This window comes from Camarhynchus parvulus, chromosome 5, assembly GCF_901933205.1.
Source record: "Camarhynchus parvulus chromosome 5, STF_HiC, whole genome shotgun sequence".
Taxonomy (NCBI): Eukaryota; Metazoa; Chordata; class Aves; order Passeriformes; family Thraupidae; genus Camarhynchus; species Camarhynchus parvulus.
In genome coordinates this window covers 29,786,724-29,812,343 of record NC_044575.1, presented here as the reverse complement: position 1 = coordinate 29,812,343, position 25,620 = coordinate 29,786,724, and the positions used below count along the sequence as shown (strand labels likewise).

General features: G+C 38.1%; 2 protein-coding genes across 2 annotated transcripts in view; both read right to left on the bottom strand.

The window, feature by feature from the left end:
- Positions 1 to 6,437, bottom strand: part of FSIP1 (fibrous sheath interacting protein 1) — a 65,786-nt gene extending 59,349 nt beyond the window's left edge. Inside the window, exons 1-6 of the mRNA XM_030949756.1 lie at positions 6,196 to 6,437; positions 5,216 to 5,339; positions 4,691 to 4,877; positions 3,756 to 3,839; positions 2,093 to 2,265; positions 1,135 to 1,219 (exon numbers count right to left, since the gene is read on the bottom strand). Coding sequence (XP_030805616.1) covers positions 1,135 to 1,219; positions 2,093 to 2,265; positions 3,756 to 3,839; positions 4,691 to 4,877; positions 5,216 to 5,308 — 622 coding nt within the window. The 5' untranslated portion in view covers positions 5,309 to 5,339; positions 6,196 to 6,437. The remainder of the gene's footprint in view (positions 1 to 1,134; positions 1,220 to 2,092; positions 2,266 to 3,755; positions 3,840 to 4,690; positions 4,878 to 5,215; positions 5,340 to 6,195) is intronic.
- A 3,431-nt stretch (positions 6,438 to 9,868) lies between these two features.
- Positions 9,869 to 25,620, bottom strand: part of GPR176 (G protein-coupled receptor 176) — a 32,302-nt gene continuing 16,550 nt past the window's right edge. Inside the window, exons 2-3 of the mRNA XM_030950449.1 lie at positions 13,690 to 13,942; positions 9,869 to 12,749 (exon numbers count right to left, since the gene is read on the bottom strand). Of these exons, the coding sequence (XP_030806309.1) occupies positions 11,642 to 12,749; positions 13,690 to 13,942 (1,361 nt within the window). The 3' untranslated portion in view covers positions 9,869 to 11,641. The remainder of the gene's footprint in view (positions 12,750 to 13,689; positions 13,943 to 25,620) is intronic.

The window sequence follows — 25,620 nt, the reverse complement described above, 5'->3', positions numbered from 1 at the left end:
AGAGTAAGGCATCCAGGTTTTCACAGCTGGTGTCTGCCTGTGCATGAATTATTAGACTTCCAAGCAGCTTAGGTCAAGGGTATAGTCTAGAAAAACAGCGTTCAAGCATCCTAGTTGTTTCAGTTACTCAAAGAAAAAAAATCAATTGAAGTATTCATATGAACCAACTGGAAATACAAGTTAGAGCAGTATGTCACTCTATACACTTAGCACTTACAGAAAAGGACTCAAATTGCAAAGAACCAAACTAATTACATGTGATTTTCACAATGAAAAAAACATACAATAACCACTAATAATGCAGTGTAATGGACTTAACTGAACAAATGATTTTGTTAAACAGATCACGGGGTAAGGAATTTAGGGCTGTTTCATTAACCCCTGATTTACATTTCTGCTGTGAGTGTGTCAGAAGGTTTTGTTGTGCCTGAAAGGCTTGGAACACTTAAGTTAATAATGATTTTGTACTCGAACTTGTGCTTGATTTCACAGCTACATTAAAAACTATAATAGCTCTCATATATAATTTACTTAATAAAGCTCTATCAAATTCAAATTCTGAAAAGCAAAATATATTAAATGTATTCCATTTCAATATCAACCAGGGCAGCCATCAAGACATTCGTTTAATTAAATAAATACCAAAATAAATAAGATCTGAAAAGTAAGGCTCTACCATGATACAGAAAATATAAAGATCAAGTTGGAAGAAAGCTATAAATCTAAACTACGCAGTTTTGTCAGTGCAGTATACCAGAAACCACATGATGCACATGGTCTCTACAGGAGTTACTTTTGAGATAAAGGAGTTAGCAGTTATATAGTCTTGTTTGTCTACTGTTATTTTAATATATCCTGACATCTACTGGAGGCTGCCTAAATATCACCCCTATCAAATTGTTTCCTTCCCTTAGTAGCCCAAACTTTAGCATAGAAATAAAAGCAGGTAACATTGTAAATAGTAAGTTTTGTTTAAATATTTTAACCACACACTGCTACCATTATTATGCATGTACTTCCAATATTCAAGCCGAGATTTTTGCTCAGCAATAACCATTCAGATCTCAAATCCTTATTCTCTCCCCAAAAAGAAAAAAGATAGGATGTATCACAATTCTGTTTCTCTTTACTTACCGACTGTATTATGCCATGGTGAGAACACAGCCAAAAACTGGTTTGTGTTTTCCACCTCCTCATTGCTTCCTGTGGTTCTGATACACTATTCAAAAGAAATAGACTGTGTATGCAGAGATACATTCATGTATTTAAAGTAAATTCTTTAAAGGGAAATACATTGTCTGCTTATCAGATCTAATGAACTTCAGACCCTATTAAAAAATTACTCTTCTCAATTTATTTTCTTCTTGAGGCTATCTGAATATCTCCTGAAGTTATGAAAAAAGTATGGTGAAACTTTAAAGCCTCTGTTACATATTGTCTTTTATGTGGAGATCCACTTCACCAGACAAACAAGCTCTGTAATGTCTGTGCAGCTCCAAATCCAAATCCAATGAAATTACGAAATGCAGTCAAACCAATCATTTTTTTTAGCAATTCACATTTCTATTCATGTAAAGCAGAGGAAATACTAACTTGTTTCAATGCATTTAACTGCTAGAGGCCCGGACAGGGATAGGGTAAAGGAATTTGTGTTGTAGCATTCTTATGTCTTCTTCAGGCAGCATCTTTAATTTCTTCAACAACAGACAGTACTGAAACAGCTGGGCCTAAGAAGGATCCCACTTGAGCAGAATAAATGATTTTCAGCCTGGGTTCACCGATGTTACCTCCTGACACACCTTACTCTCCCTGCAAGCAGAGAACTCACGCATAATACTATGCTAATAAACCACACCCAGACAGCTGTGTATTTTGCAATTTTTCTTATCAATTTTTAAGGAACATCTTCTTTCAAAGCCTGCCTAGCCAATATGCATTAAAAACTATCCAGTCATACTTTTTAAGATCCATTTCTTAATTTTAGTTAGCCAACTGTGAGTTATTTGATAATAAGGCTTCTCTGAAATATGATAATTCTGTAAGACAGTACTCTAAGATGTATCAGTCACAAAATAAGCAGAACACTTCTAACCTGAAGTTCTTCCCAGAGCATTGCCCTCATTTCTCTGCCTTGCTTTTTAACTGCTTTTTCTTTAAAACACTGTTTTTCAAGTATGGTGTCAAGTTTATTCATTTTCTTTATAGCTGCTTGAATCTGAGCATTTATGTCCATGTCTTCACAACATTCCAAGTCAGAAGAGTCTGCTGGAGAATACATTTAAAATTAATGTTGGCTTGAAGCATGTCAAAAAAAACCAAACAAACACTAAAAACCAGTTCAAGTAATGTGGCAACACCCATAGACAAGAGTACAACATTCTCAAACACATGTTAATTTCTAAACCTGTTTGTAGCAGGGAAAAATAGAGACGTCTTTGCAACAGAGTGCTGAATCAAACTCCGAGCTGTATCAGTTGGATATGGAGGTGTGGGAGAAGAAAAGCCACCTATTTTGGGCAAGTGATTTGATTCATATTTATAATGGCAGAGTGACAACATTTCCACAGTATCAGCAAAAAAATCACTGACTTTAAAAATATTTTTTTCAGCCTGACTTGTAGAATACATTTTGCATTTTGAAATTAATAATTCAAAAGAGAGACTTTTGAGGGGGGGTTAAGAGAGACTCTGTAATATCTCTGCCTTTAAATATTAGACAAGTTTCAGTCTTACCTCTTAGCAAAACCAGATTCCGATACCAGTTCTAGAAAAAGATGGCTATGAAAAATGGGAAACTGTGAAACATGATGGAAACTATCATTACTTAATAAAGTAGATTTCTACATTGTCTCCTTTTTTTCCTAAATATGCAGATTATAATTATAACTTCACCTTTTCCCCTTCCTATAGCATCCTCATGCTCTGTCCTCTTCTATGGCCTCCACATTAAGAGCGGAGGAAACACTTGTAGCACTGCCCCTAATCCCACAGATTTACAAATTTTGGAACCCTGCAACACTCTGTTTCATTTTCTAATCTTTTGAGGTCAAATGCTTTTCATAGCCATTGATCCAACCATTTACTGTGATGCATTGGTCTACTTTATGCCATAAAAAGATCAGGGATAAAACAAGGGGAGAGCTATAAAAATCTAAGAGAGCTACAGAGGACAGATGGACCAAAGGACAGATGGTAAAAAAAAAAGCACTTATTTCAACTGGCCTGAACTCAGCAGATTGATATAAACCTTAAACTACTGAGTGAAGCTTTAGGCTGAGTTCTATTGAATTTCTGTTCTGTAGGTATTAATGTCAGGTTTGGTGACCAACATTGCTGCACCAGATATGATAACCACTGAATTCTGCCTTATTAGACTGATTGAATCTACAGAAAAGTCAAATTCTATTACGGCAGTAAAGAAAATTAACATCCATTAATAAAGCCATCTCTAAATAAAGAATTCATCCAATACCTCTTGAAAAGCACAATTCATACACACATTCAATTTGCAGTATTCTTTTATAACTACAGAATATACACACAAATACATGACCATTACAAACTCAGAAGCATTAATAAGAAAAGGAAAAGGTTTTATTGCACTGCTCATTTTATACACCTGAAAAGGAAAAGGTTTTATTGCACTGCTCATTCTATACACCTGAAAAGTGTATCTAATTTTGCATTACCTGGTTTTTCTGGGGAAGTTTCACAGGATTTCAAAGTTTGTGAAGTAGTATCGGACTTTGCATTACTTGGTTGTCCCAGGGAAGGTTCACAGAATTTCAATACATGTGTTTCAGTGCTTTCATCTTGAGAATCTGAAGTAGAGGTACATGCTGAAAAACACAGGGAAAAGCCTTTCACAATAAACCAGATACATTTTTGTCAATTGGGATCACCACAGAGCCCTTGCAATGAATTAATTTTAAAAATAGCATATACTAATACACCAGAACTCATGTTAAAAACAGGAGCAGGAATCAAGGGATTTCTTTTGACCCCAATTCTGTCATGAAATCGTAACAAAATTTCAAGACAGTGTCCAAACATCTGCTTCACTCACTGGCCTTTGCATCTCTATTTGTAAACAGCTGGACACCTCAGAACATTAATCCATTACCATTTACAGAATGACAGAAGAATGCCTGAAACCCTTCTGCAAGTGCTTCAATTAAAGTTATACACTGCTTACTTACATTGAAAGTACTTTATTAGTATTAACGTTGTTCATTTGTTAAATACTGTTAACAGTATGGTTATAAATTACTGTTGTAATTTATAACCATAAATTCCAGGTTTTAGGACAGGTGAACCATTATTAGGATACAATGTTCCTAACAAATGATCGTGATTATTCTGAAAAGTTTGATAAAAACATCTTAATGAAAACACTTTCTAACATGATTCCATGGAACACACACATATGGGTTTTAATTATCTTTTAAGCCAGATCACAGTTTATGATGCCACAAGACATTTACTGTACTGTATGACAGTAATAACACATTTCTTTTAAAGGTGAATTCCAAATAGTGAAGAAAAATGAAGGTATGGATTTTGACATCTTCTTTTCCAGAATTTTGCCTATTTGCAACCTCTATTCCTTCCATCAGCAGAATTTTACCCAAACTATAAAAACTTTATATTTGCTCTAGACTCAATACAAGAAAGTTTTAGCCATTCCCACCTGACCATGCGTTGGGATTCCATAGACACTTGTGAAGAGAGATGGTCACGCCCTCCACTGTTTGCTGATCAGTTCTTACTTCCTGGGCATCAGATTTATCTCTGTCATCACCTTTGTTTTCTGCTGGACAGCCATCTTCTAGACTGCCACTCTGATAACCATCAGCCAAACTGATGGCTGAATATACCTATGAAATGCAAATTATTGCCACCATGAAAACAGGGATGTTTTGGGTGAAGAAGATAACCACAACACTCACATGCCATCACAAAGGACAACAACAATTCTGTACAACACTGCAGAGTACTTCTTAAATAACAGAACCATTTTCAGGTCTGATACTGATGCTAGGAAAGAGCTCTTTTGCTTAGATTTCACATTGATTCTCCAGCTCATCATTCCCCAGACTATCATATTTGGGGTTGTCAGGCTAGGGTACTAAAAAGCAGAATACTACTTCTTTAGCATTCTACTACAAAGAATTAGGCATGGAGGCTTTAACCTGCTGAAGAAGAGAATAATTACCTCTTGCAAACATGGTTCTGGTGTTGTTAACTCCATAAATGTATTTAAAGATCTACAATTCGGTGGAGCTAGATGTAGGCCTTGAAATTTCATCCAAGTTCCTACTTGTAATATCCACTGTTACCTAAAATTGGGGGAAAATCCAGCAAAAACAACCTTTCAAATGAACAGTTTCATAATAAAGCACTTCAAGCCCTGCAATATTTCAGACATACATGTAAGTTTCAAATACTTTCTAGCAACTCCATGTTGCAAGGTTTTTCCAGTTCAGACTGGCTTGCCACTCAAGTATGTGCTTTTCTTTTTAATATACATACAAATATATATTAATATAAAGCCAACCAAAGTATTAAAACGTGCTTATTATCAAAGACATTTCAAATAGCATACATCTTACAAACAGAGGAAACATTATCATGGCTGTGTAAACTACAGACACATGCGTTTCTCTGAAAAAGAAAACAACAACAAAACTGTGTGAATTCACAGGAATTCACCATCTCAGCGCATCATGACACGTGCTGGAAATTCTCAGAGGGCTCAAATGAATACAAGTCTTTATTTCAGTATAAGGTAGGCAGGGGGAGTAGGAGGCTGGGAGGAATGCAGGCAGGAAGGAAGGCAGGGAGGGAGGGAGGAAAGCAGGCAGGGAGGGAGGAAATAAAGCAGAGGGGAAAGCAGGGAGGGAGGAAAGCAGGGAGGGAGGAAATAAAGAAAGCAGAGGGGAAGGCAGGGAGGGAGGAAGGCAGGGAGGGAGGCAGCGAGGCAGCGAGGAAAGAAAGCAGAGAAGAAGGCAGGGAGGCAGGGAGGGAGAGAGGGAGGGAGGCAGGAAAGCAAAGAGGAAGGCAAGGAGGCAGCCAGGGAGCGAAGGAGGAAGGCAGAGAGGCAGCCAGGGAGCGAAGGAGGAAGGCAGGGAAGCAGAGAGGAAGGCAGGGACGCAGGAAAGCAGGAAGGCAGCGAGGCAGGAGCCCCGTCCTCACCGCGGGAGGGCAGCAGCGCGGGCGCCGCCGCCGTTGCCGTGACGACCAGGCCGGCGAAGTCTCGCGATAGCTGCGGCTGTCCTGGAGTGGGCCCGTCGGTGGCGGGGCCTGTCCCGAGCCGGTCCTGCTGCGGTCCCGTTCCGTTCGCGGGGATCCGGACGTGACCGAGCTCCCCCTGTGCCCCGCTGGAGCTCTGCCCTTCCCGTGTTGGTAGAGGGGAGCGCTGCCTGGAGGGCGCCTGCCCCTCCGAGCCCCCCGTTCCGCAGCCGTGTAGCACCAAGCGCTGTGGCGCCCCTTCCGAGCAGTGCCCGTGCTGGGAATTATTGGTACTCTCTGCTTAGTCTGGGCTTCTGCGCTAATTGTGTCATGCTCGCGCACAAGGATAGTTGAATCGCTTTTCAATAAACCCGGCAAAACGTAAAATTGTTACTGTTGTCACTGTTTTTACGTGAACATTCGCTGTTAAAAAGGAATTCATTATTAATAAGGGGAGCGCGATTGCCTTGCTAATCCCATCCCTTTTTATCTTTCCTGCATTTAAGCAAAATGTGAGGATTAATTCCCATGGTCCGATCAACTTAAAAAGCGGCAGAGACAACTCCAGGCTCCTACTGCTTCCTTTGATACCCATGTGTGTTAAAGTCAGGTTTTCATTGGCACTCAAAATTCACAAGAAACAGTTTCCTCTGAAGAAACAAAGCGCATCTCTCGTTTAAATGAAGGTTTTGATTGACAAATTTTTGTGCCGAAATAAATCTTACTTAGCTAGTGGTGTTATGTATTGAGGTCTGCAGTAGAGCTTTGGTTGATGCTTACAGTATATTGCATTTTACTGTCACATGTGCCACTAAGAGAACCACTTTCCCTGGTATTTTAGTGTAGTCATAATGCAGTGTGGTTCCCAGTTAAGAACTGAAGACAAACAGAAAATGCACTAGGGAACCCTGTGTGGTTTTGCCTCCTCCCTGAGCATGCTGAACTCTGGTACGCTAAAATTTTGACATCATCTGATTTCTAAAGCAATGCCATTGTGGTGTTTGGATCCTGTGGTGCTTTCCAGATGGTGCAGATGATGATCTGAAGCAAAAAAAAAAAAAAAAAAGAATGCATGTTTACATGTGCAAGTTTACATGGGCCAGTAATGACAATGAGAAAACAGTAGAATGGACAGTATCATTCCAAACTGGCTAAATTAAAATATGGGGGTATTAGAAATTACATTAGCTGTGCACAATGAGGTATGGCAAGCAGCTAAGTGTAACTGCCCCAATATTTATTGTTTTTCTACAGCACAATGCCTATGCTGAACAGCTGGCAGAGTTTGTCTTGTTATCAGCTTTCCTGTTACAGACTGACTACAACCTCACAAGAGCCTTTGAGAGGAGACCCTCCAGCTCTGGATCTGCTTACAAATGGACATAAAACTCATTTGAAATTGGTGCGGGAATGAGCTTCTTGCTGCTGTTTGTCCACGTAGAACTACTGAAGGTTTCCAGTGAGGCTGTCACACCTGAGATTGAGTAATAATGTCTGAGCAGTTATCTTTTCATCTGCTATGTGTCCTGGGAGACCCAGAGATGAAGAGGTTCATAGAGCTCATCTCAAATCTGTAAATCAGGTCATAAGAGTCTCCCTCTCCAATAAGGACTGAACTTTATTAATATCATTAAATATTACATAATCTCAAATGTTGTTCTAGGTAGCAGGTGTACTTAAGCTTGAACTAGAGCTTGTACTGAAGCTTGAACTAGAAAAGCAGAATCAAGGATGAGCTTTCTTTTTTTGCCTTTCCAGGAACAGGTCAATTTTGTTCCAAGATAAACTACATTGTTCTTGAATAACAATTTTTTTATTTAAAAAAAAGGTTGGAATGGAAAAAACTCTTTGTGTCTAGAAAGTGGACAGGAAGAAAAACACTCCAAGATGTGCTTTTCATCCTAAAAAATGGGTTATAACATGATGAAATCACATTTGGACAAGCTATCTTGATACTCAGAACACAGTTGCCATAGTAACAGAATTTATTTATCCTTTTCTTCCTGATCCAATCAAAAAGAGAGACAAACAACAGGGGACATACAGGGAACTTGTTCCCAATTACTATTGCTTACCTTCATACTCCTATTCTGAAAAGCCTTTTAAGACACAAATAAGTAGCCAAAACACTTTAATTTCATTGTTTCATAGATGCTGGAGGAAAAAAATCAAGATTTTTTAATAGTCATTAGTTATTTACCTTTGATTATTTTTTGTATCTTCTTCTGTACTTACCTGAAGTACCTTTTATTTACCGTAGGCAATATTTCTAAGGCAGACTATGACAGTTCCAGTAGTCAGGTTAGGACAAGCACAGCAAATATTCACTGTATTAATTCCTCTAAAGGTTATGGCAATAAACAACTCCTATCTTGCAAAGGAAGAAGTGATTATGTAAAAAAGACCAAAAAAATCCCCTTAACTCACTTCTGTGTAACTTTAATGTGATGTTATAACAGGACTTGATTTTTTTTCAAGTTGGACACTGGAAAACATTTTGCCCAGGCAAATAATTTGAACAACAATCCAAGCAACAGCAGTAATGACTGAAAGCTACTACTGTCTTAAAAGGAGTTAAAAATGAAACAAGTCAAATATTCCATCTTGCCTAAAGAATTTCCTGAATTACTGTTTTTTGATGGCAATTCTAGCATAGAGGCTGGTTTGTGAATTTTACACAGATTAAACAGGTTGGTTTTTTACACAGGTTGGGGTTTTTTCTATAAATAGATGTGCTTTTTTGAATATTTTCCACATGGATGAATTGCTAAAAGATGAACTAAAAACATTCTCAAGTCATTCCTGAGGTATGAAAAACCACTGTAGTTAATTTCTTGGTGAAGGATTTCAGTGTCTTTGGATATAATCTGCTAAAAAAAGTACAATCAAGTGTTTACATGTATTCTTTTTGAAAGAAGGAAATATTTTTGTCTCAACAGTAAAAACCCATCACAAACCCTTTCCTTTCCAGATATAACATGAAATTATATACAATTTAACTCTTTAAGTTTATCATTGGTGTTTCATTCAACATGAGATTTGAAAAGGACAAAAACAAGTTTGCTTTCTTCAAAGGAGTTCAGATCTGAGTAAACATTTATCCACATTTAGAAATCTCAGAGATTTTGAGAAGTACCTATATGTAAGCAAGACATGAATGTTAAACTTAGCCAAAATTCCTAAGGAAACTACAATTCCTATTTTGATTTTTAGGTTTTCAAGATTTTCTCAATGGCATCTGTGCTTTCACTAATTTTGGAAAAACAAACACTCCATTAAATTACTTTTTATTGGCACTTTAAAAAAATGCATGCTGTAGTACTTCTCCACCTCTGCCACAAAAGTACCATTTTCTGGAATCTTTCTTCTGTCTGATTTCAGGCAAGCTATGTCTGTCTTTTCATCTCTGTATCTGAGAAGGGCAGCTCAGGCTCCCACCGCCCATCTGGACCCCCTGAAGCCTGTTCCTGACTCCCAAACTGATAAGCTCTTGAACTAGCAAGAAATTAAATGCACTGAAACCAAAGAGGAAATGGAGAAAAACATATTTTACACAGTAATTTATACACTTTAAATACATTTTTATTAAAACATTTGCTTTTAATGACTTGTAGAAATCCACAACCCTGGAGCCATCAGAAGCTGGTGACTTCCTTCAATCATGTTGAAGGAAGAAAAGGTACATTCTGCTTTAGCAGAATTTCTTCTTACTTTTAAGATTAACAGGTTGGATTTAGTAAGTTTCTTTGACCTTGTCAAGATTCTTCACCTTGTCCCTTTTAAAGTATGCTTTAAAGAAAACTACTTTCACAAACAGACAGTAATCACACATAAAGGTTCAGCATGCAGCAAAGGGCTGAAGTACAGGAAAACCACAAGGAGCAAACAGGTGTTACAAGATTGTGCTTTTCAGAAACTACCCACAGAGACAACAGTGAGTGCAGATGAAAGACTGCTTGAAACTGAACAAGAACTAAAATGTCAGGGTTGCAATAGTTTTAGGTCACCTAACAGACAGATAGAGTTTAAAGTTCACATTCAGTATAAATGAGACAATATGCCTGTGATTATGCAGAGAGGCAAGCTGCAGCACAACGCCTGAACTCTCACAGAAAGGCTGCCGAGCTGATACCAGGACTGGCATGACTGACTCACTCAGGAATTAGGCACCAGATTTGAAAGTCTTGTGTTTATACACTGGGTGGTCTGCTCTGCAAGATGAGTGGAGCAGGAGGGTTGGTATCTGTATCTGTGCAGATAGAAGGAAAACTTCTCTACCACTGGCAATATTGAGCAACAGCATTAATAAACCTTTGCCTTTTTAGGTCTGTTGCCAGCTCCTTCACCCAACGGCTCTGCTGTCACTGAAACACTCAGAATCCTTCTCTGTGAGTCTCTCTCTCTGTGTGAGAGTAAGGCAGACTCAGAAACTGAAACTGTCACACTCAGAGAAAGGCCACTAGTATTTTACACCCATTTCTTTAATTTGCTTGCTTTCCCATAAGAAAACAGCAGAGTGCACCATCAGCCAAGTTGATTTCAAGGCTTATCCCTTAGTTACTTAATACGCACATTACACTTTAAGGACATTTGTATATGCCCTTTATCACAGGATTCTTAGCACATACATATTTGTTTATTGGAGTCAGAATTTGTCCTGCATGGTCTCCAATCCAGTTTTTACTTAAATCTACAAGAATATATGTGGGATCTTTATAAAAAGAGGTCTTTCTCAGGTTTAACATGCATGATGATTTGGGTATTCTTGGCTTTGTGGATGTTTTAAGCCAAAAACGAGTGGTTAGGTTTTAAAATATTTTAGATGTTTGGCAGATGCTTGGTAACCAATTTGTGCAAAAAAATCCATCAAGTTTTAACACTGATCAAATAAATGCGCGTAACAGAAAACAAATGCACTTAATAGTCCATCCTACTTCATTCATGAAATGTGCAGAATCTTGCTGTGTCTATTTGTGGGAGAGTAGGACCTACCATGCTGCATGTCTTCTGCTCTCTACAGCCTTTCCTGTTAAGTTACTTTGATGCCCAGTCCATTTTAATACAACATAACATTTCCCAGAAAACAAACTGCTGCATTTCCATAATTCAGCCATTAAAATAGTTCCCAAATTCATACGTACTTTTGAAAGTTAATAACAAGGTATCACTTTAGGGATTTCAGAGATCAAACTACAAATTTCCGTATATATTTGATATATTATTTTCATTAAGTATTTCATATTAATAAGGAACACTTGTGTATATATGTTTTTCTTTTGTTTGTTCGTTTAACTTATATTTGGCAAAAAAAAAAATCAGGCTGTAACAAATTTCAACATAATAAAGATCCATGGGATCAAAAATGTAATAGAAAGCGACCTTCCTCTGTCACTTAAAGCTCCTGATCTTACTAAGAATCCACCTTGGGAAAGATACTGACTTTATTGTTTCTGCTGACTTTTCTTTCTGCTTTACACTTAGGCTGTTTTGTCTGGATTAGCTCTTCAGGGGTATTCCCCAAAGGAGGCAGGAGTCGCTTCTTATTGTTCCGGTTTTCTGAGAGCCACTGTGGAGGCAGCTCAAAGGGTCCAAAACCAAACTGCATGGAATACTTGTCATTTACTGCATCAGCTTCTGTGGGCACAGCTGGGGCCACCTGAGCTGCAGAGTCTGCAATTGTCTGTGGTATAAACCTGTGAACCGAAGTCTGTCCAAGCTCCAAACTGGTGCTAGGAATTTCTTTCCTTTGAAAGTCACCAGAGCCAATGGATTTGGTCTCATTCTCCTCATCTTCCATTGGCTTGAAGATTTGTTGTTGCCCAATATGAAACATCTCCAGAAGCTGGCTTCCTGAATGGACACTGGGCTCCAGATTATCATTTGCAATACCACCCGAGCTGACAATGTTTCTCCTGCTGAACCTCCGGTGCAGCTGCACTATTGTCCCCACTAAGCACTTCCGTACCGATCTGTTAACAGTTAAAAATAACAAAGGGTTGGCCAGCAAAGAGACCTTGGGCAACCAAATAGCAGTGAGGAGCAAGAAGACTGAAATATCTGAAATATTGAGTATGGTGCGGTAAATCACCAGAGTCACATAGGGGACACTGCAGAGGATAAATATCATAACCATGGAAAGCAGCATGAGGTGGAGCTCAGCTTCTCGCTGGGAGGCATATGGGATAGAAACTGTATTCTGAGGGGTCCTTAATGCAGCTATGATGACTTTTTTCTTCTGGCTGGCACTCAGTGCTCTGCGAATGAGAATCATAAAGAGAAATACCACAGCCACTGGCACAATCACAGTGGTGATATTATAGATGATGACATATATCAGGTGGCCAAGGGAGTAAGTCCAAGATTCAGAGCAAGTGGACATGGCATAAATATCAGACACATTGGTCACAGCAAATACTGGAATGCTGGCCACTATTGCATGGGCCCAGATATAGATAACCAGGTCTCGGGATTTTGCATCAGATATTTTTCTTTCCAGAGGATATAAAACAGAGTAGTATCTGTCAAAAAAAAAAAAAAGTAATTATTTTCATGGCCATACTGCTTATGAGAAACTTCTCAGCCATCTGAGCTTAATGGTGGTCCAAATTCCTAACTGGATTGCCAACTGACTGTTTATGAAAGAGAAAAGAAAAAAAAAAAAAAATAACACCCACCAAAAAAACCTCCAGAGGTCTGCCGTTCTAGGTCTGTCTGTAGAAAATAACTGACTATTTAAATGTCAAGATCACATTTTTGGTGGTGAAAATTTCTTTCAATACATCACCTTGGCTGATGCATATGAATATTATTTTGAAGACTTCACCATTAACTCACTTTTAAACTAGACAGTACATTGCACACACTCAAAATTTCAAAAGACATTATGGAGGCATGTGTCATATTCAAAGGCCAGACTCATAGTTTTAGAAGTTGCTTTATAACAGATTTTTTCTGAATATTTGGAAAAAGTTGTTGGTCACAAATTACATGTTATTACATTACATGTATTACCATGTAATTTGTGTACATGTTATTAAATTACATGCAATTACATTACATCTATTGGAAGTACAATGATGTTTTGCTTTGCACAAGCTGTGGTTGGCGAGCTCTGAGCAAAAGCATTGCTGAGCACTGAACATTCTGTGTGCATTTAAAAGAAAAAGTGCATTTCTGACATGCACTTCAAATTTCAGACATTGATTGTTTGCTTACTACTGGAGTACTGCTGTGGACTTTTAAGCAGACAGATTTTTCATTACAGACCTAACTTTTCACACTTATCAATATAAGCAGTAGGAGTTTGTGCTTTTTGTGAGGCAGATCACAAGTTTTCAACTGATATGCTGTTGCAGTTTCAACATTGGTGTGCATTACATATAGTGAAACCTCATTTACCAAGACAAAGGGAGAAAGAAGAAAGAAAAATCCAGGATCATGGCAAATTTTCCCCATTACCTGTCAAGAGCAATGGCTGGAAAACTAAGGATGGTCACTGAGCAGAAGACTTTGTGCAGAAACTTGGCAATTCTGCAGAAGAGCATCGTATAGATCCACCAGCAGCAGTGTGGACTGGCACTAAGGGCAATGTCAAAAGGCACACAGACTAGGCTGGCACAGATTCCCGAGCAGGCCAAATTCTTAATGAAGCGGTTTGTTACCGATTTCAGCAGCGATGTTCTGCACGTGGACCACAGCACCATGATGTTACCTGCGAGTAGAGACAGGAGGCATAAAAAAGGAAAACAGACAAACAAACAACCAACCCCAGGCCCCAGTAACAATAATCTTAACAGATTTGAATTTTTCCTAGTACTGCAAATGGAAATCATTGTTTGGACTTTGCAGGTATCACTGATTTGGATCATGATGCTGCTTAAATTAGGAAGTCTGTAAGGGCTAGTGACTTCATGAATCAGAAGGCTGAAAACTATTACACCCCAGCTATCCCCTCCCAGCTTCTGGTAATGAATGGATTAGGGGATTTCAGTGGCAAATGCCTAAGAAACCTATCTAAACCATATTTTTAGATACTTATGTTGATTCCTGTATTAAATGGTCTATCCTGAGTATTCAAATACAGAAACTGGCTAAAGTGTTAATATTTTAATAAATAGTACAGAATTCTTTTTTAAAGATTAAAATGTACACTATTAATATTAAAAATTTACATATTACAAATTTACACTAAGTAAATACAGATACAATTAAAATATAAGTATGTAGTTTTAATCTGTTTGTAAGTGGATTACAGCAGCTTGCTTTTCTTTTCATTGATCACTTCAATGACACAGACAGGCTTGTGTAAAGCCACATCCAGAAGAAATCTATCTTCCCCCCACTCCCCCAAGACATTCTCTATGTACATAACAACAAAACAGATAGGACAAGCAGAACAGAAAAAAAAAAACTTGCTGCACATAACTTCACAGAAGTACAGACAGAATGCAACCTGCTGATTCAGATATTCAAGCTCTACACATTTCTTTCAAATAGGGTGGGTGGATAGCAGTGAAGCAGAAGTTCAGGGAAAAAAATAAAACAGGATTAGCCATGACAGTATTTTTCCCTTATCAATGCATTCATGCAAATCTCAGAAAGAAATATCAGAGGATAGACACAAATTCTCCACAAATTTCCTTAAGATTCTATCTTACACATCAACAGCACAAGAGTAAATTAAGTGGTCTGTTCTTACAGCATAGGCCCCTTCTAATGCATATCAAGATACCATAAAACTCAAAGGATTTTCTCTCTCCTTTAAAAATCTGTCTTTAGAAAGATCACAGAATCATAGAATGGTTTGGGTTGGAAGGGACCTGAAAGATCATCTTGTTCCAATCCCCCTGCCATGGACAGGGACACCTTCCACTAGACCAGGTTGCTCAAAGTCCTATTTAACCTAGCCTTGAACACATCCAGGGATGGGGCATGCACAATGTCTGTGGGGAACCTGTTCCAGCACCTCACCACCCTCACAGTAAAGAATTTCTTGCTAATATCTAATCCAAACCTGCCCTCTTTCAACTTAAACCCATTTCACCATGTCCTATCACTACATGCCCTTGTAAAAAATCTCTTTCCAGCCAGCTCTCTTGTAGCCCCCTTGAAATACTGGAAGGCTGCAGTGAGGTCTCCCTGGAGCCTTTTCTTCTCCAGGCTTAACAACCCAACTACTTTAGCCTGTCTAGATCAAGTGCTTCAACCCTCTGATCTACGGAGGCAAGGATCTCTGCTAGCACAGCTGAGTGGGGAACGCTCATGTAACATCATGTAACAACATCATGTAACCTGGTCCCAGCTTTCCAGCCCTGACTTCACAGACATTCTTTTTCTCCTTTGTTTTATTTCTCCCAAAGCTGTACTGTGCAGTACCACTAGATCAAAGCATAGCTACCAGCATATAAATACTGCTCAACAAGACAACTCCATTTATTCTCTGCAGCTGGACAGCGTGCAAAGTAGAGTTTAGCTTCCCACCTCCAAGCAAAGTTAAACTGTTCTTACTGCAGACCATATCAACAGCCACATTGTGGATACTCTATATTGTTGACACTTACCAGAAGTTCTTTTGAGTTGAAGTGTAATTGATTTATGTGGCAGATTTGTTAGCGTTTTTGTAGGTTACCTACAAATAGACATAATGAGAGAAAACAGCATCTTAAGCTGCTGATTGAGATATGAAAAAGCAGCTGCAGTCACCCAAAACTTCTCTCTGTTGACTTTACCATTCTTTGCCTTGATTTCTCCTCCAATCAATAAAAAACCCAAGCTTTTATGTGCCAAGTAGAGTATTCCAATGGCTGTCCATGTAAAATACCAGCAAGACCATATTCTTGTTCACATGGCCAATGTGTACACCAAGTGGCAAGTTCCAAGAACTAGCAAAAAGTCTACTTCTGCTTCTTGATAAAACAACGCTGTTTCAACTGAAGCATGCAATATTAGCTTTAAAATCTACCTCACACACCTCCTATTTCAGTCTGCAGTACCTGAATGTCATTTGGGATTCAATTTTCTATATCTTGTGTCATGTGTCTTATGCAAATTCCTTTTGATACTGACAAAATATTGAGTTACATCTCTACTATCTGATGTATTTTGAAGAAAGAAATCATCACCTGGTTTTGGCAGGTGCTTTGGGCTCGACAATGTATTCCTCAGGCAGTATTCAATCAGTTGTACTTAAAGCTTTCTAAGTTGCTAGGAGATAGTCAATCAAACCACTTGCTTTCAAAAATATCTCCAACTCTCCAGCTATTAGAAAGTACTTCTAACACTAATAATATATTTTTACAATGCCCTGGAGAGGGAAGAAAACAGGCTTTTTTTGTGTGTCTTGTTTGTTTGTTTAAAATTAATTTAGATCTTTCATCTAGTTTCAATTGCATTGGTTTTATAACATTAATTCCCAAGCAAGTTTCACCTTCATTAGAATTAATATAAATGAAGAATGGAAAACTAAAATAATTCAGAAATGTTTTCATTAATACTTCAGAAGCCTCAAGAGAACTACTTCGCTTCTCTTCAGAGTCCTGCGGAGGAGCTTCATGCAAGACTCGGTATTATCAGCTGTTGAATTACTTCTGCAAATTATGTCAAATTGTCATTTATACATCAGAGAGTCACAAGGAAATGAAATTAGCTCTGTTCTGACTGATCCGAAATGGGAAAAATAAAGTGTAAAAAAGTATTGGTTCAAAGACAAGGAGGAACTCTTTAAGCAGATCAAATCAGAGCCTGAAAAGCAAAAAAGGATAAGCAGACAGAAGTGTCCACTTGGGACACTGGAAAATTAGTCAGGGAATATCCCTCAGGAAAAAATTATTTTTTCATTTGCAACTATGATTTATCTATTAAGAACCTGCTCTAATGAACAGATCAGCTTTAGTATAGACTGCTAGATCTTTGTGCTGATGCCTTCAAATCAAGTATTTCCCTTCATACATCCCAAAGCAGAGGAAGAATTACACCAGAAACTTTGCATGGCATTAAATATAAGAAGCTTTGGAACAAAACTACAAACATTTCCCATTTCATTGTTCCTCAGTTTTCCCCAGCAACTTCTTTCCATGGAGGAGGATTACACTGCTCCAGGCAACAAGGCAATTCAATAAACAATTGTGCTCTGAATACCAATTGTGCTCTCCACAATGTCTAGAGGCTCTTTTCCACTCTCCATGTATTAGTCATTCACTGATGAACCTGGGAAAAATTTATTCTCCTCAGGTTAAAAGTGTACTGGAGTGTTGCACATCCTCAGAGTGGGCAAAGCTACCATAGGTTAGTTTTAGAAGGGCTTCTGCTGGATAACTGATCTAGAGCAACATAACCTTGGATCCAAACTTCCCATGGGGTTTGTACTGGTTAGCTGAGAAACATCCAAGAAAAATGGGAGTGAACAAACAGCTGGAAAATGCAGCATCTTGCAATTTCCCATAAGTCAATACCGTCAGGAACACGAGATAAACAATCACATGTCACAAAGCATATCCCATATTGCCAGGTTCCATCACTAATGCAGAACAATGAAGTGTTTTTAATTTAAAAAGTAAAAGCATATATTTGGTCTTCTCAGAGAGTAAGCCATGTCTACATAAAACCCTTATGACACCTGACATTATTTGACAACCTCCTCAGTACACAGACTGACTGAGCAGGACAGAAAAATCAAGCTTAGAATAGAATAGCTGAAGTTGGAAGGGGCCCAGTGAGGCTCACTGACTCCCTCAAGACTACCTACAACTAAACCCTCTGACTAAGAGCATCATGCAGAAACTCACTCAACCCTGCCTGTTCCAGTGACCAATCACCCTCTCAGCGAAGAACCTCTTCCTAATGCCTCATCTGAGCTTCCCTTGATTGATTCCAGCTTGATTCCATTTCCTCATGTCCCATTTCTGGTCACCAGAGAGAGGAGATCACCACCTCCCATTCTGCTGCCCCCCTTGAGGAAGGTGCAGACTGAAATGGGGTCACCCCTCCGCCTTCTCTCCTCCAAGCTGACCAAGTGTCCTCAGCTGCTCCCCATAAGCAGCTCGTCTGTGCCTTTGACCAGCTGCCCAAGTAAAAAAGAAATGTGAAATATTAAAGGTAACCACTGCCTGAGAAGCAGCTCTTTTCACATTAGAAACATGTTTAAACCTTGCCGAGTCAGAGTTAATTTCATCCTGTTATTAGTTATCATAACTAACAACATTCAATAAATCTCCATGTACTATATACCAACTCTATTGTATGAGATTGAAAAGATGATTGTTTCCAGTCATTCCCTACTTCTTTTTTTTAATTAAGAAACATCATAGATAAGCAGCTACATTGTACATTAAATTGCACAGAAGTACACTGAAAAAGTAAATAGGGTGGTTCACCACAGCATGCTGCCCCAAAGTCCTTCTAGCCTTTATTGTGGTTCAAGCTCATTGAATCTGCAAACAGTAACGTTTTCTGACCATGAAATGTTATCAGAGTACATTAGTCTGATTCAGAGCAGCAAAAATTACTTTTGCTCCTCTTCCAATTTGTACTCCTTGAATTTCACTGCCAAATGCAGGCATCAACAGCTGAGGTAGTCCTGAAGTACTAGCTTTTAGCACTACTTCAAATAATGTGAAAGGGTCATAAAAATACCTTTAACAAGCAGAAGTAAGATCACCATAGAAACCAGAGGCAGTTATCTGAAGAAATGCATTTGCCATGCAGTTGAAAAAAAAAATAAATAAATACTGCTATTTGTCAACCAATTCATGGAACTCAATCCATTAGCTGGGTATGACATCCATCTTACATTTTTGTTAACTTTAATCAGCACACAACTGAATCAAAACAAAGTCCACTCTCCAGCAAAATCCTCCTCCTCACAACCTGACATCCTCTGCTTGCTCACTTCCCTCCAGAGCAGGGTTCCAGGAATCCAGCCATCCTTCCTAGAAGAGAGCCTATGTGTACCCCACCCACGCTCCCTGCATTGTCACGGGGAAGGAGCTGACAGCCTTCTTGATAGAAAAACAAATCAGGAAGCCACAAAAAAGGTTAGAAACTAGGCTTTAGCCATTAAAATCGTTCATTAAAAACTAACTGAAAAAGTCACTGTTTCTGTGAACATGATGAATGGGAAAAATTCTTGTGTTGAAACACCAGAGTGACTAAATTCCCAACTCTCCAATACTATTTATTATTGTTTTTCAAAGTATTTTGAGGAAGGTGTTTTTCACAGACCTTACTCTGACAAACCACACTCCAAAAAAGTGGTTAATTGGAAACTTTTTTGGCACTCACAATCGGTAGCTATCAAACACTCTTCTTATTAATATGTATATTTACCTATTCATTTCCAGAAAGGATATGGATATATCAGGATACATTTTGGCTTACACAGCTTGAAGAAATGTGCAAATTTATTGCAGAATGGTTGAGGCTGGAAGGGACCTCTGAAGATCATGTTGGCCAAACCCTGCTCAAGCATGGATAAATTCTTGCAATTCTTTATAATTCTTTATAAGTCTTTTTATATTAGTTTGAAGAAGTGTAGTCATGAGACTGATGGAATAACTTTTATAGATTAAAGAAGACCATAAAACTAAAACAAAAAGTAAACTTCCTGAAACCAAATCCAACCTTTTGTAACATTTTTGCTACAAACTTCAAAATTTGGAGATAAAATAACAATTGCAGTCCAGTTAAAAATAGTGAGAAAGTATTTAATTTGTCATTTTAGTATATTTCTTTGAATTTCAGTTTGTGCATATGTGCAACCAAATGTTTTATATCCAAAATGAAGTGTGCTGCTGCAAATGAACTACCTTGGAATGAGGTTTGCTGTATGCCAAATCTTCTTTTCTCTTCATAAAACAGATGAACTCCCTAATTTTAAGATGTTTCTCACTCCTATTCTTAGAATTCTCATTCACACATTCCTGCTTTCATCCTAACTATTGATTCAGAAGTATAATTATGTAAGAGATTTATCAAGTCCAATGAACTACACAAAGTAGGAATTTGCCCAGCATGGGGTAGTTTCCTCCAGAGTGTTTCAGCATTGATTTAATATATATTGGAAGCCCTTTCATTTAAAGTCTGATACTTGTCCACGTGGTTTCTGTTCCCAGTAATGTATAGTTACAAGGTTTTATGGAAGGAGCTTGTTCATAGCAGCTTAGTCCCAGAAAGATTTCCTTGCAGGAACAGGTATGTTACTGCTTTTCGTTGCAGCACCACTTAGAATTATCCAAGGCCACAACCTGCCTACATAATCCACAGGCAGCTGCTATTCTGACTTGCTCTGAAGGTAGAGCAAAAGTAGAAAACATATATGAGGAAATTTTAAATTATACTTACAGCAAACATAACTTATATGATATGATGGTATTTTTAATGTCAAAATAACTATGTAAATTTACCACTAATGTATTTCCATTGTGACTTTTTTCTTACTGTTGTCCTTAGTATTTGATATGTTTATTGTCTGTAGGGAGATTCTAAAGTAACTGCATCCTGCTAATGGTCTTGTATTCCCACTTGTATTTCTTTCAGATATGCTTATTTGAAAGAAGGTAAAAAAGCATTGCACTGGTAATCTTCCAGTTCTTCACACCCCCTGCCACTTTTTCCTACCTCACCTTTTGTATTTGCTATCCCACTAAATGGAAAGAATTTCTAGACAGGAACAATCATTTTCTCCCTTTTGATAAACTATGGTCCTTCAACAGCCATCAAGACCACTTCAGCCCATCAAGAAAATAACCAAACCTCCAAACCTACTTATTTTGCTTAAGTACACTTGACTTGCCTGAATTCCTGGCCTCTATTTTTAAACCAATCTCCTGAAAGAATCTGAAACCCTTCATGACCTGGTAAGGAAAAAAGTTTAGAGAAAAAAAAATTGCATCTGCAACTTCAGAACCATGGAGTGTTCCCATGTCAGGAAAATATGGCAGCAAAGTGTACCTTTCAAACCTAAGCTAGGAAATTGAAAAACTGAAAAAAGAGTGTCCAGATGAACTGTTCTAACAATAACAGGAATATAAAGTCTTTTCAAAGTTAGCAACTTTTTAAATCACAGTGCCTAAGGGACTAGCCTTAGTACAAAAATGGAACCAAATTTTTTAAACCAAGGATTTTACATGATCTCCACAAGATTTCCCCATGACATAGGGAACAATTTTTTGACCAATTGTACAGAGAAAAGAAATACAAGGAACAGCTATAGAAGAGGTAAAAATATTGGATGCCCACATCATCAACATATGTGAAATCTTTAGCAGAAGTCTGGGATCCTGAATCTCCTTTGCCAACAAAGGATCATATCTAGTGAAACCCCTGGCCAGCTTACACAAGGCTTCATGCCTCAGAGAGCCAATCTAATGTTGCCAGTGAAACACCACAAGGCCTGGAATGCAAGTGAAGCCAGTAATCTTCCTGAATGGACAATCTGTCTGTTCTTCAGCATCCTTGGCACAAGAGGAATAGCCATTGTTCCTTTGTTTTATAAAGCAATCAAAAAAGGGCTGGTTTGAACCTGGATTGTCATGAGAGGACTGTGTCAAGCAGCAGGGTGATTTACTTGAGCAACCCTGACCACTGAATCTAACTGGAAATAGCAGTCTTAACACAGGAAACAAGCAAGGTTTAGGATTTGTTTTTAAATAACAGTGCTAACTGCCTCTCTTTGTTTGCAGAGAGCCTGTGATCACTTTTGTTGGTAACCTCCTTACATAAGTGCAGACATGGCTCCTCAAATGAACCTTTTTTGTCTGGCTTTCCACAAACACCTGCAATTCACAGGCAGGTATGTTGGTGCCATTAAGGATGTAAAGTCACAAAGATGTGACTTCTCACATCACAGATGCTTCATTAGAAAGCCAGCCCTAGTCCCTAACAAGGTTCTTTTAGGAGGAACCTGAGGGACCCCTGGCATCTCTGCGTGACATGCCAAGGGCAGATCAGGAGGAGACTGACAGCTTTGCGCTTGTGAGGCTGGGAAAAAAATTGTGGTTTAGAGCAACTCCAGCATTTGGCCTGGGCTGTAAGCTGCTCCACCATCAACAGCTGACAGGAGCAACTTCTTACCTTCCACACTCAAACTGATGACCTCCTGTGCTGTTCAGAACCTTATTCTCTCCTGCCTTCACCCTCATATCCATCCTTACACAAAATGCTGCCAGACCAGAATGCAATGCAGACACAGTCCAACGGTGTCATACTTATGCAAAATTATTTCTTCTGCATCTAGTCCTTTTCTAGTTCTTCACTCAAGATTTTCAGACAAAACTTACAAAAGAAATTAGTTGCTGTGCTATATTGCAATATAGTGGATATGTGAGATCTATGCAGCCTATACAACCAACTGGGCAGTTTTAATTTTACTAAATTACTGGGTAGCTGTTTTTCCCTGGCTTGCTTATTGAGGAAAAAATTAGACATATATGCAATTTAAAATGAATGACACTTAACAGAGAGCAAAAATTTAAAAGCCTGTGGTAATTACTAGTAGTTGGAAGACAGACTTTATCTTTTTTTTTTTTTAGAAATTGAGGCTATCTTGCACTCCTGATTAAAAGAGTGTTATATTACCACCAATTTTCATCCCCCATTACAGCTGAAATTAGGGAGTTTGTAGCTGAAAGATATCACACCAACAGATATTTTATAGAGCAGAAATTATTTCTGGACCTACCCTGCTGCACTGTGACTTTTTTTGCTCTATACAACCAAGAAAGATCTGACATCATTCCTACATTAGTTTGCAGTGCTTCCCTTTCTCCAAGTGCCAGTTTAATAGAAACAAAATTTTATTCTTTATATAGTTTTGTCATGTAACCATTCACCAGATCACCAGCTGGGCATATTTGCTCTTCATTTTTCAAACACAGCTGTCTTCAGACAGGAATTACATATGCCTAATACATCCTGTGCAGTGGGATTAATTTACATTATATTTAGAAACAAGCTTTTTTCCCTCCCTGCCAGCTGACTGTAATGAATGGTTCTCTCCACTCCTCCCAGCCCTGTAAATTCACTGAAGTGATACTCACTAGGAATAAGAAAGTAGATCTGGGGACTCTGACACACATCTGAGAAACCAGGAGACATAAAAAAATCACTATGATCCTAAATCAATATATTATCAAAAAATCACATGGAAAAATATTCTGTTTAGTTATCAAAGTGTGGCATTTCTCTGAAGAAATATGAATTTATAGAACCAAATCAGATTTATCTATCAAATAGAAGTGCTCCCATGGAATAACACTGGGCAGGCAAGGTGCTTCACTGTTAAGATGATGGTGGCATTTCTGGCCGGACAGAATGCAAGTGGGGTTTGGTTTGATTTGGTTTGGCTTTTTCTTAAAATATATAGAGGCCTGAAGTATAATTTTAGATTTTCTTGATCAAGTTTTCACTTACAGAATCAGTTGTTGACAGAGACTCTCCCCAGATTTCTTTTCCCTCATTTTTTTACAGTCTCCCACAGAACTCAACTATTGCACTTCTGTATTGTCCCCTCCCAGTCTGGTTTCTTTTACTTTTTATAACAGAGTTCCCTTTTCTTAGCTTGATATCCTCCCAGCAAGACACAGTTCACAGGTCCATTCTCTGTAAGACAGCACTGCTAAATCCAGAATAACACTGGGCTTAGTGAAATGGGCCTCAACTTTTCAACCTTCAAATGCCTTCACAGGAAACACTGAAAAAAATTAGTATTAGTACTTAGCACTTCATTCAATTAAAAAAAGACAGGAATACAGCTCATTAGAACTGATGACTTAGAATCCAAACCAACATGCAAGTGCCCAGGATTGACTGTAGTAAATGGAACCAGATTAAGATACAAAAACTGGAGAAATATTGAAATTTTTCTTTACCTTAAGAATATGATTATTTTTTTTTTAATTCTACGTCTGGACACCGTGTAGCAGCGAAATAGTTCTGATAGTAAGATAAGTTGTAAAACTGCCTAAAAGTCACCCCAAATACACCCCTGATGCGTAGAAAGAGTTTTTAACTTTTCATTAACCTTCCAATAATCCAGATAACTTCAATACTGGCAAAAGAAGATAACATGGTCATTTTATGCTTTAAATCTGCTTTTTTCCCCTAGTGTTAGAAATACAAGTATACATCCATATTTGAAGTTCGTAAATTGCTGGACACAGCAGAAGATAATGTACCCTGAAACCTACCATAACATTGCCAGTACTTTGCTGTGTGTTACATTGCACTAGTGCAGCAATACATGACTTATCATGTACTGATGACACAAACTCCCTCATCAATCATCTGCATGCAGTATATCATTTTAAACTTGTGTTTTGCTGATAGATGCAGCTGAACAGAATCTCTTTGCTGGCAAATGGAATTTTTGGGCCTCAGCATATTAAAATCAAACTGATTTCAATGTGAAAAAATTATAAAAAGCTGGAACAATATAACATAAATTTAGTTTCTAGCTTTATTTTTATATATATATATAGATATATATATGTATGTATGTATGTATGTATGACCTGATAAGGTAAATCATGTGTTAATTAGCCATATGCATGTAAAAATTAAATGAACCTAAGTCACATACATACAGCTAACCCTGTAAGGGACAGCAGCCTCCAGCAGAAACGAGAGGGAGGCTCCAAATGTGCATGTCCTACCTCTTCCACCAAAGAGGATACACAGCACACAGGCAGTGACTTGACTGGGGCAAATGAGCAAGTGGGTGCATCAAATCACTTACAGCTTGCTGTGTTTTCCAACACACACATACAAATACATGCTCATTAGCAAAGCTTTCCATGGTTCTTGCATCTGTTCTCTGCAGCCATCTCAAAAACAACATTTCTTGTTGTGACACAGGCAGTAAATCCACAAATAACCAAGATATTAGTTGCTGTATGATTGACCTCTGCTATTAAACATTCAACCCATTTACTGCTACAAACCAAGGCATGTACTACTTATATTTCATGTTTTGTATTTTTATATTTCTCACACACTTTTTCTCTTTTGCTTTCCTACAAAAACCACCATGTCACACTGGTTGGGAATGTTTGGATGGCACATTTATGTAATTGCTCCTCTCTTGTACTGAGTCACCCACTGTCAGCAGGTGAAAATGTTTAGTATCTCTCTATGCCACATGGAAACAAGCAAAAGTAAAAACAATTCAGCAATTTTTCTTGACTTCAGTAGACAAAGTAGCAACAAAACCATATTCCAAATAGCTATAGTGATTTCAGCTTTTCCATTAAGGGACTAAAATGTGTCCTTAACACATGAAAAGCCTTCAAGTTGTACTGCCATTGCCTGGATGCAATATTTTCAGTAATAACTATATCATTAATCTTGTTACCTTAAAAGCAAACATGGACATACTTTGTACCTTAAGGATATGGA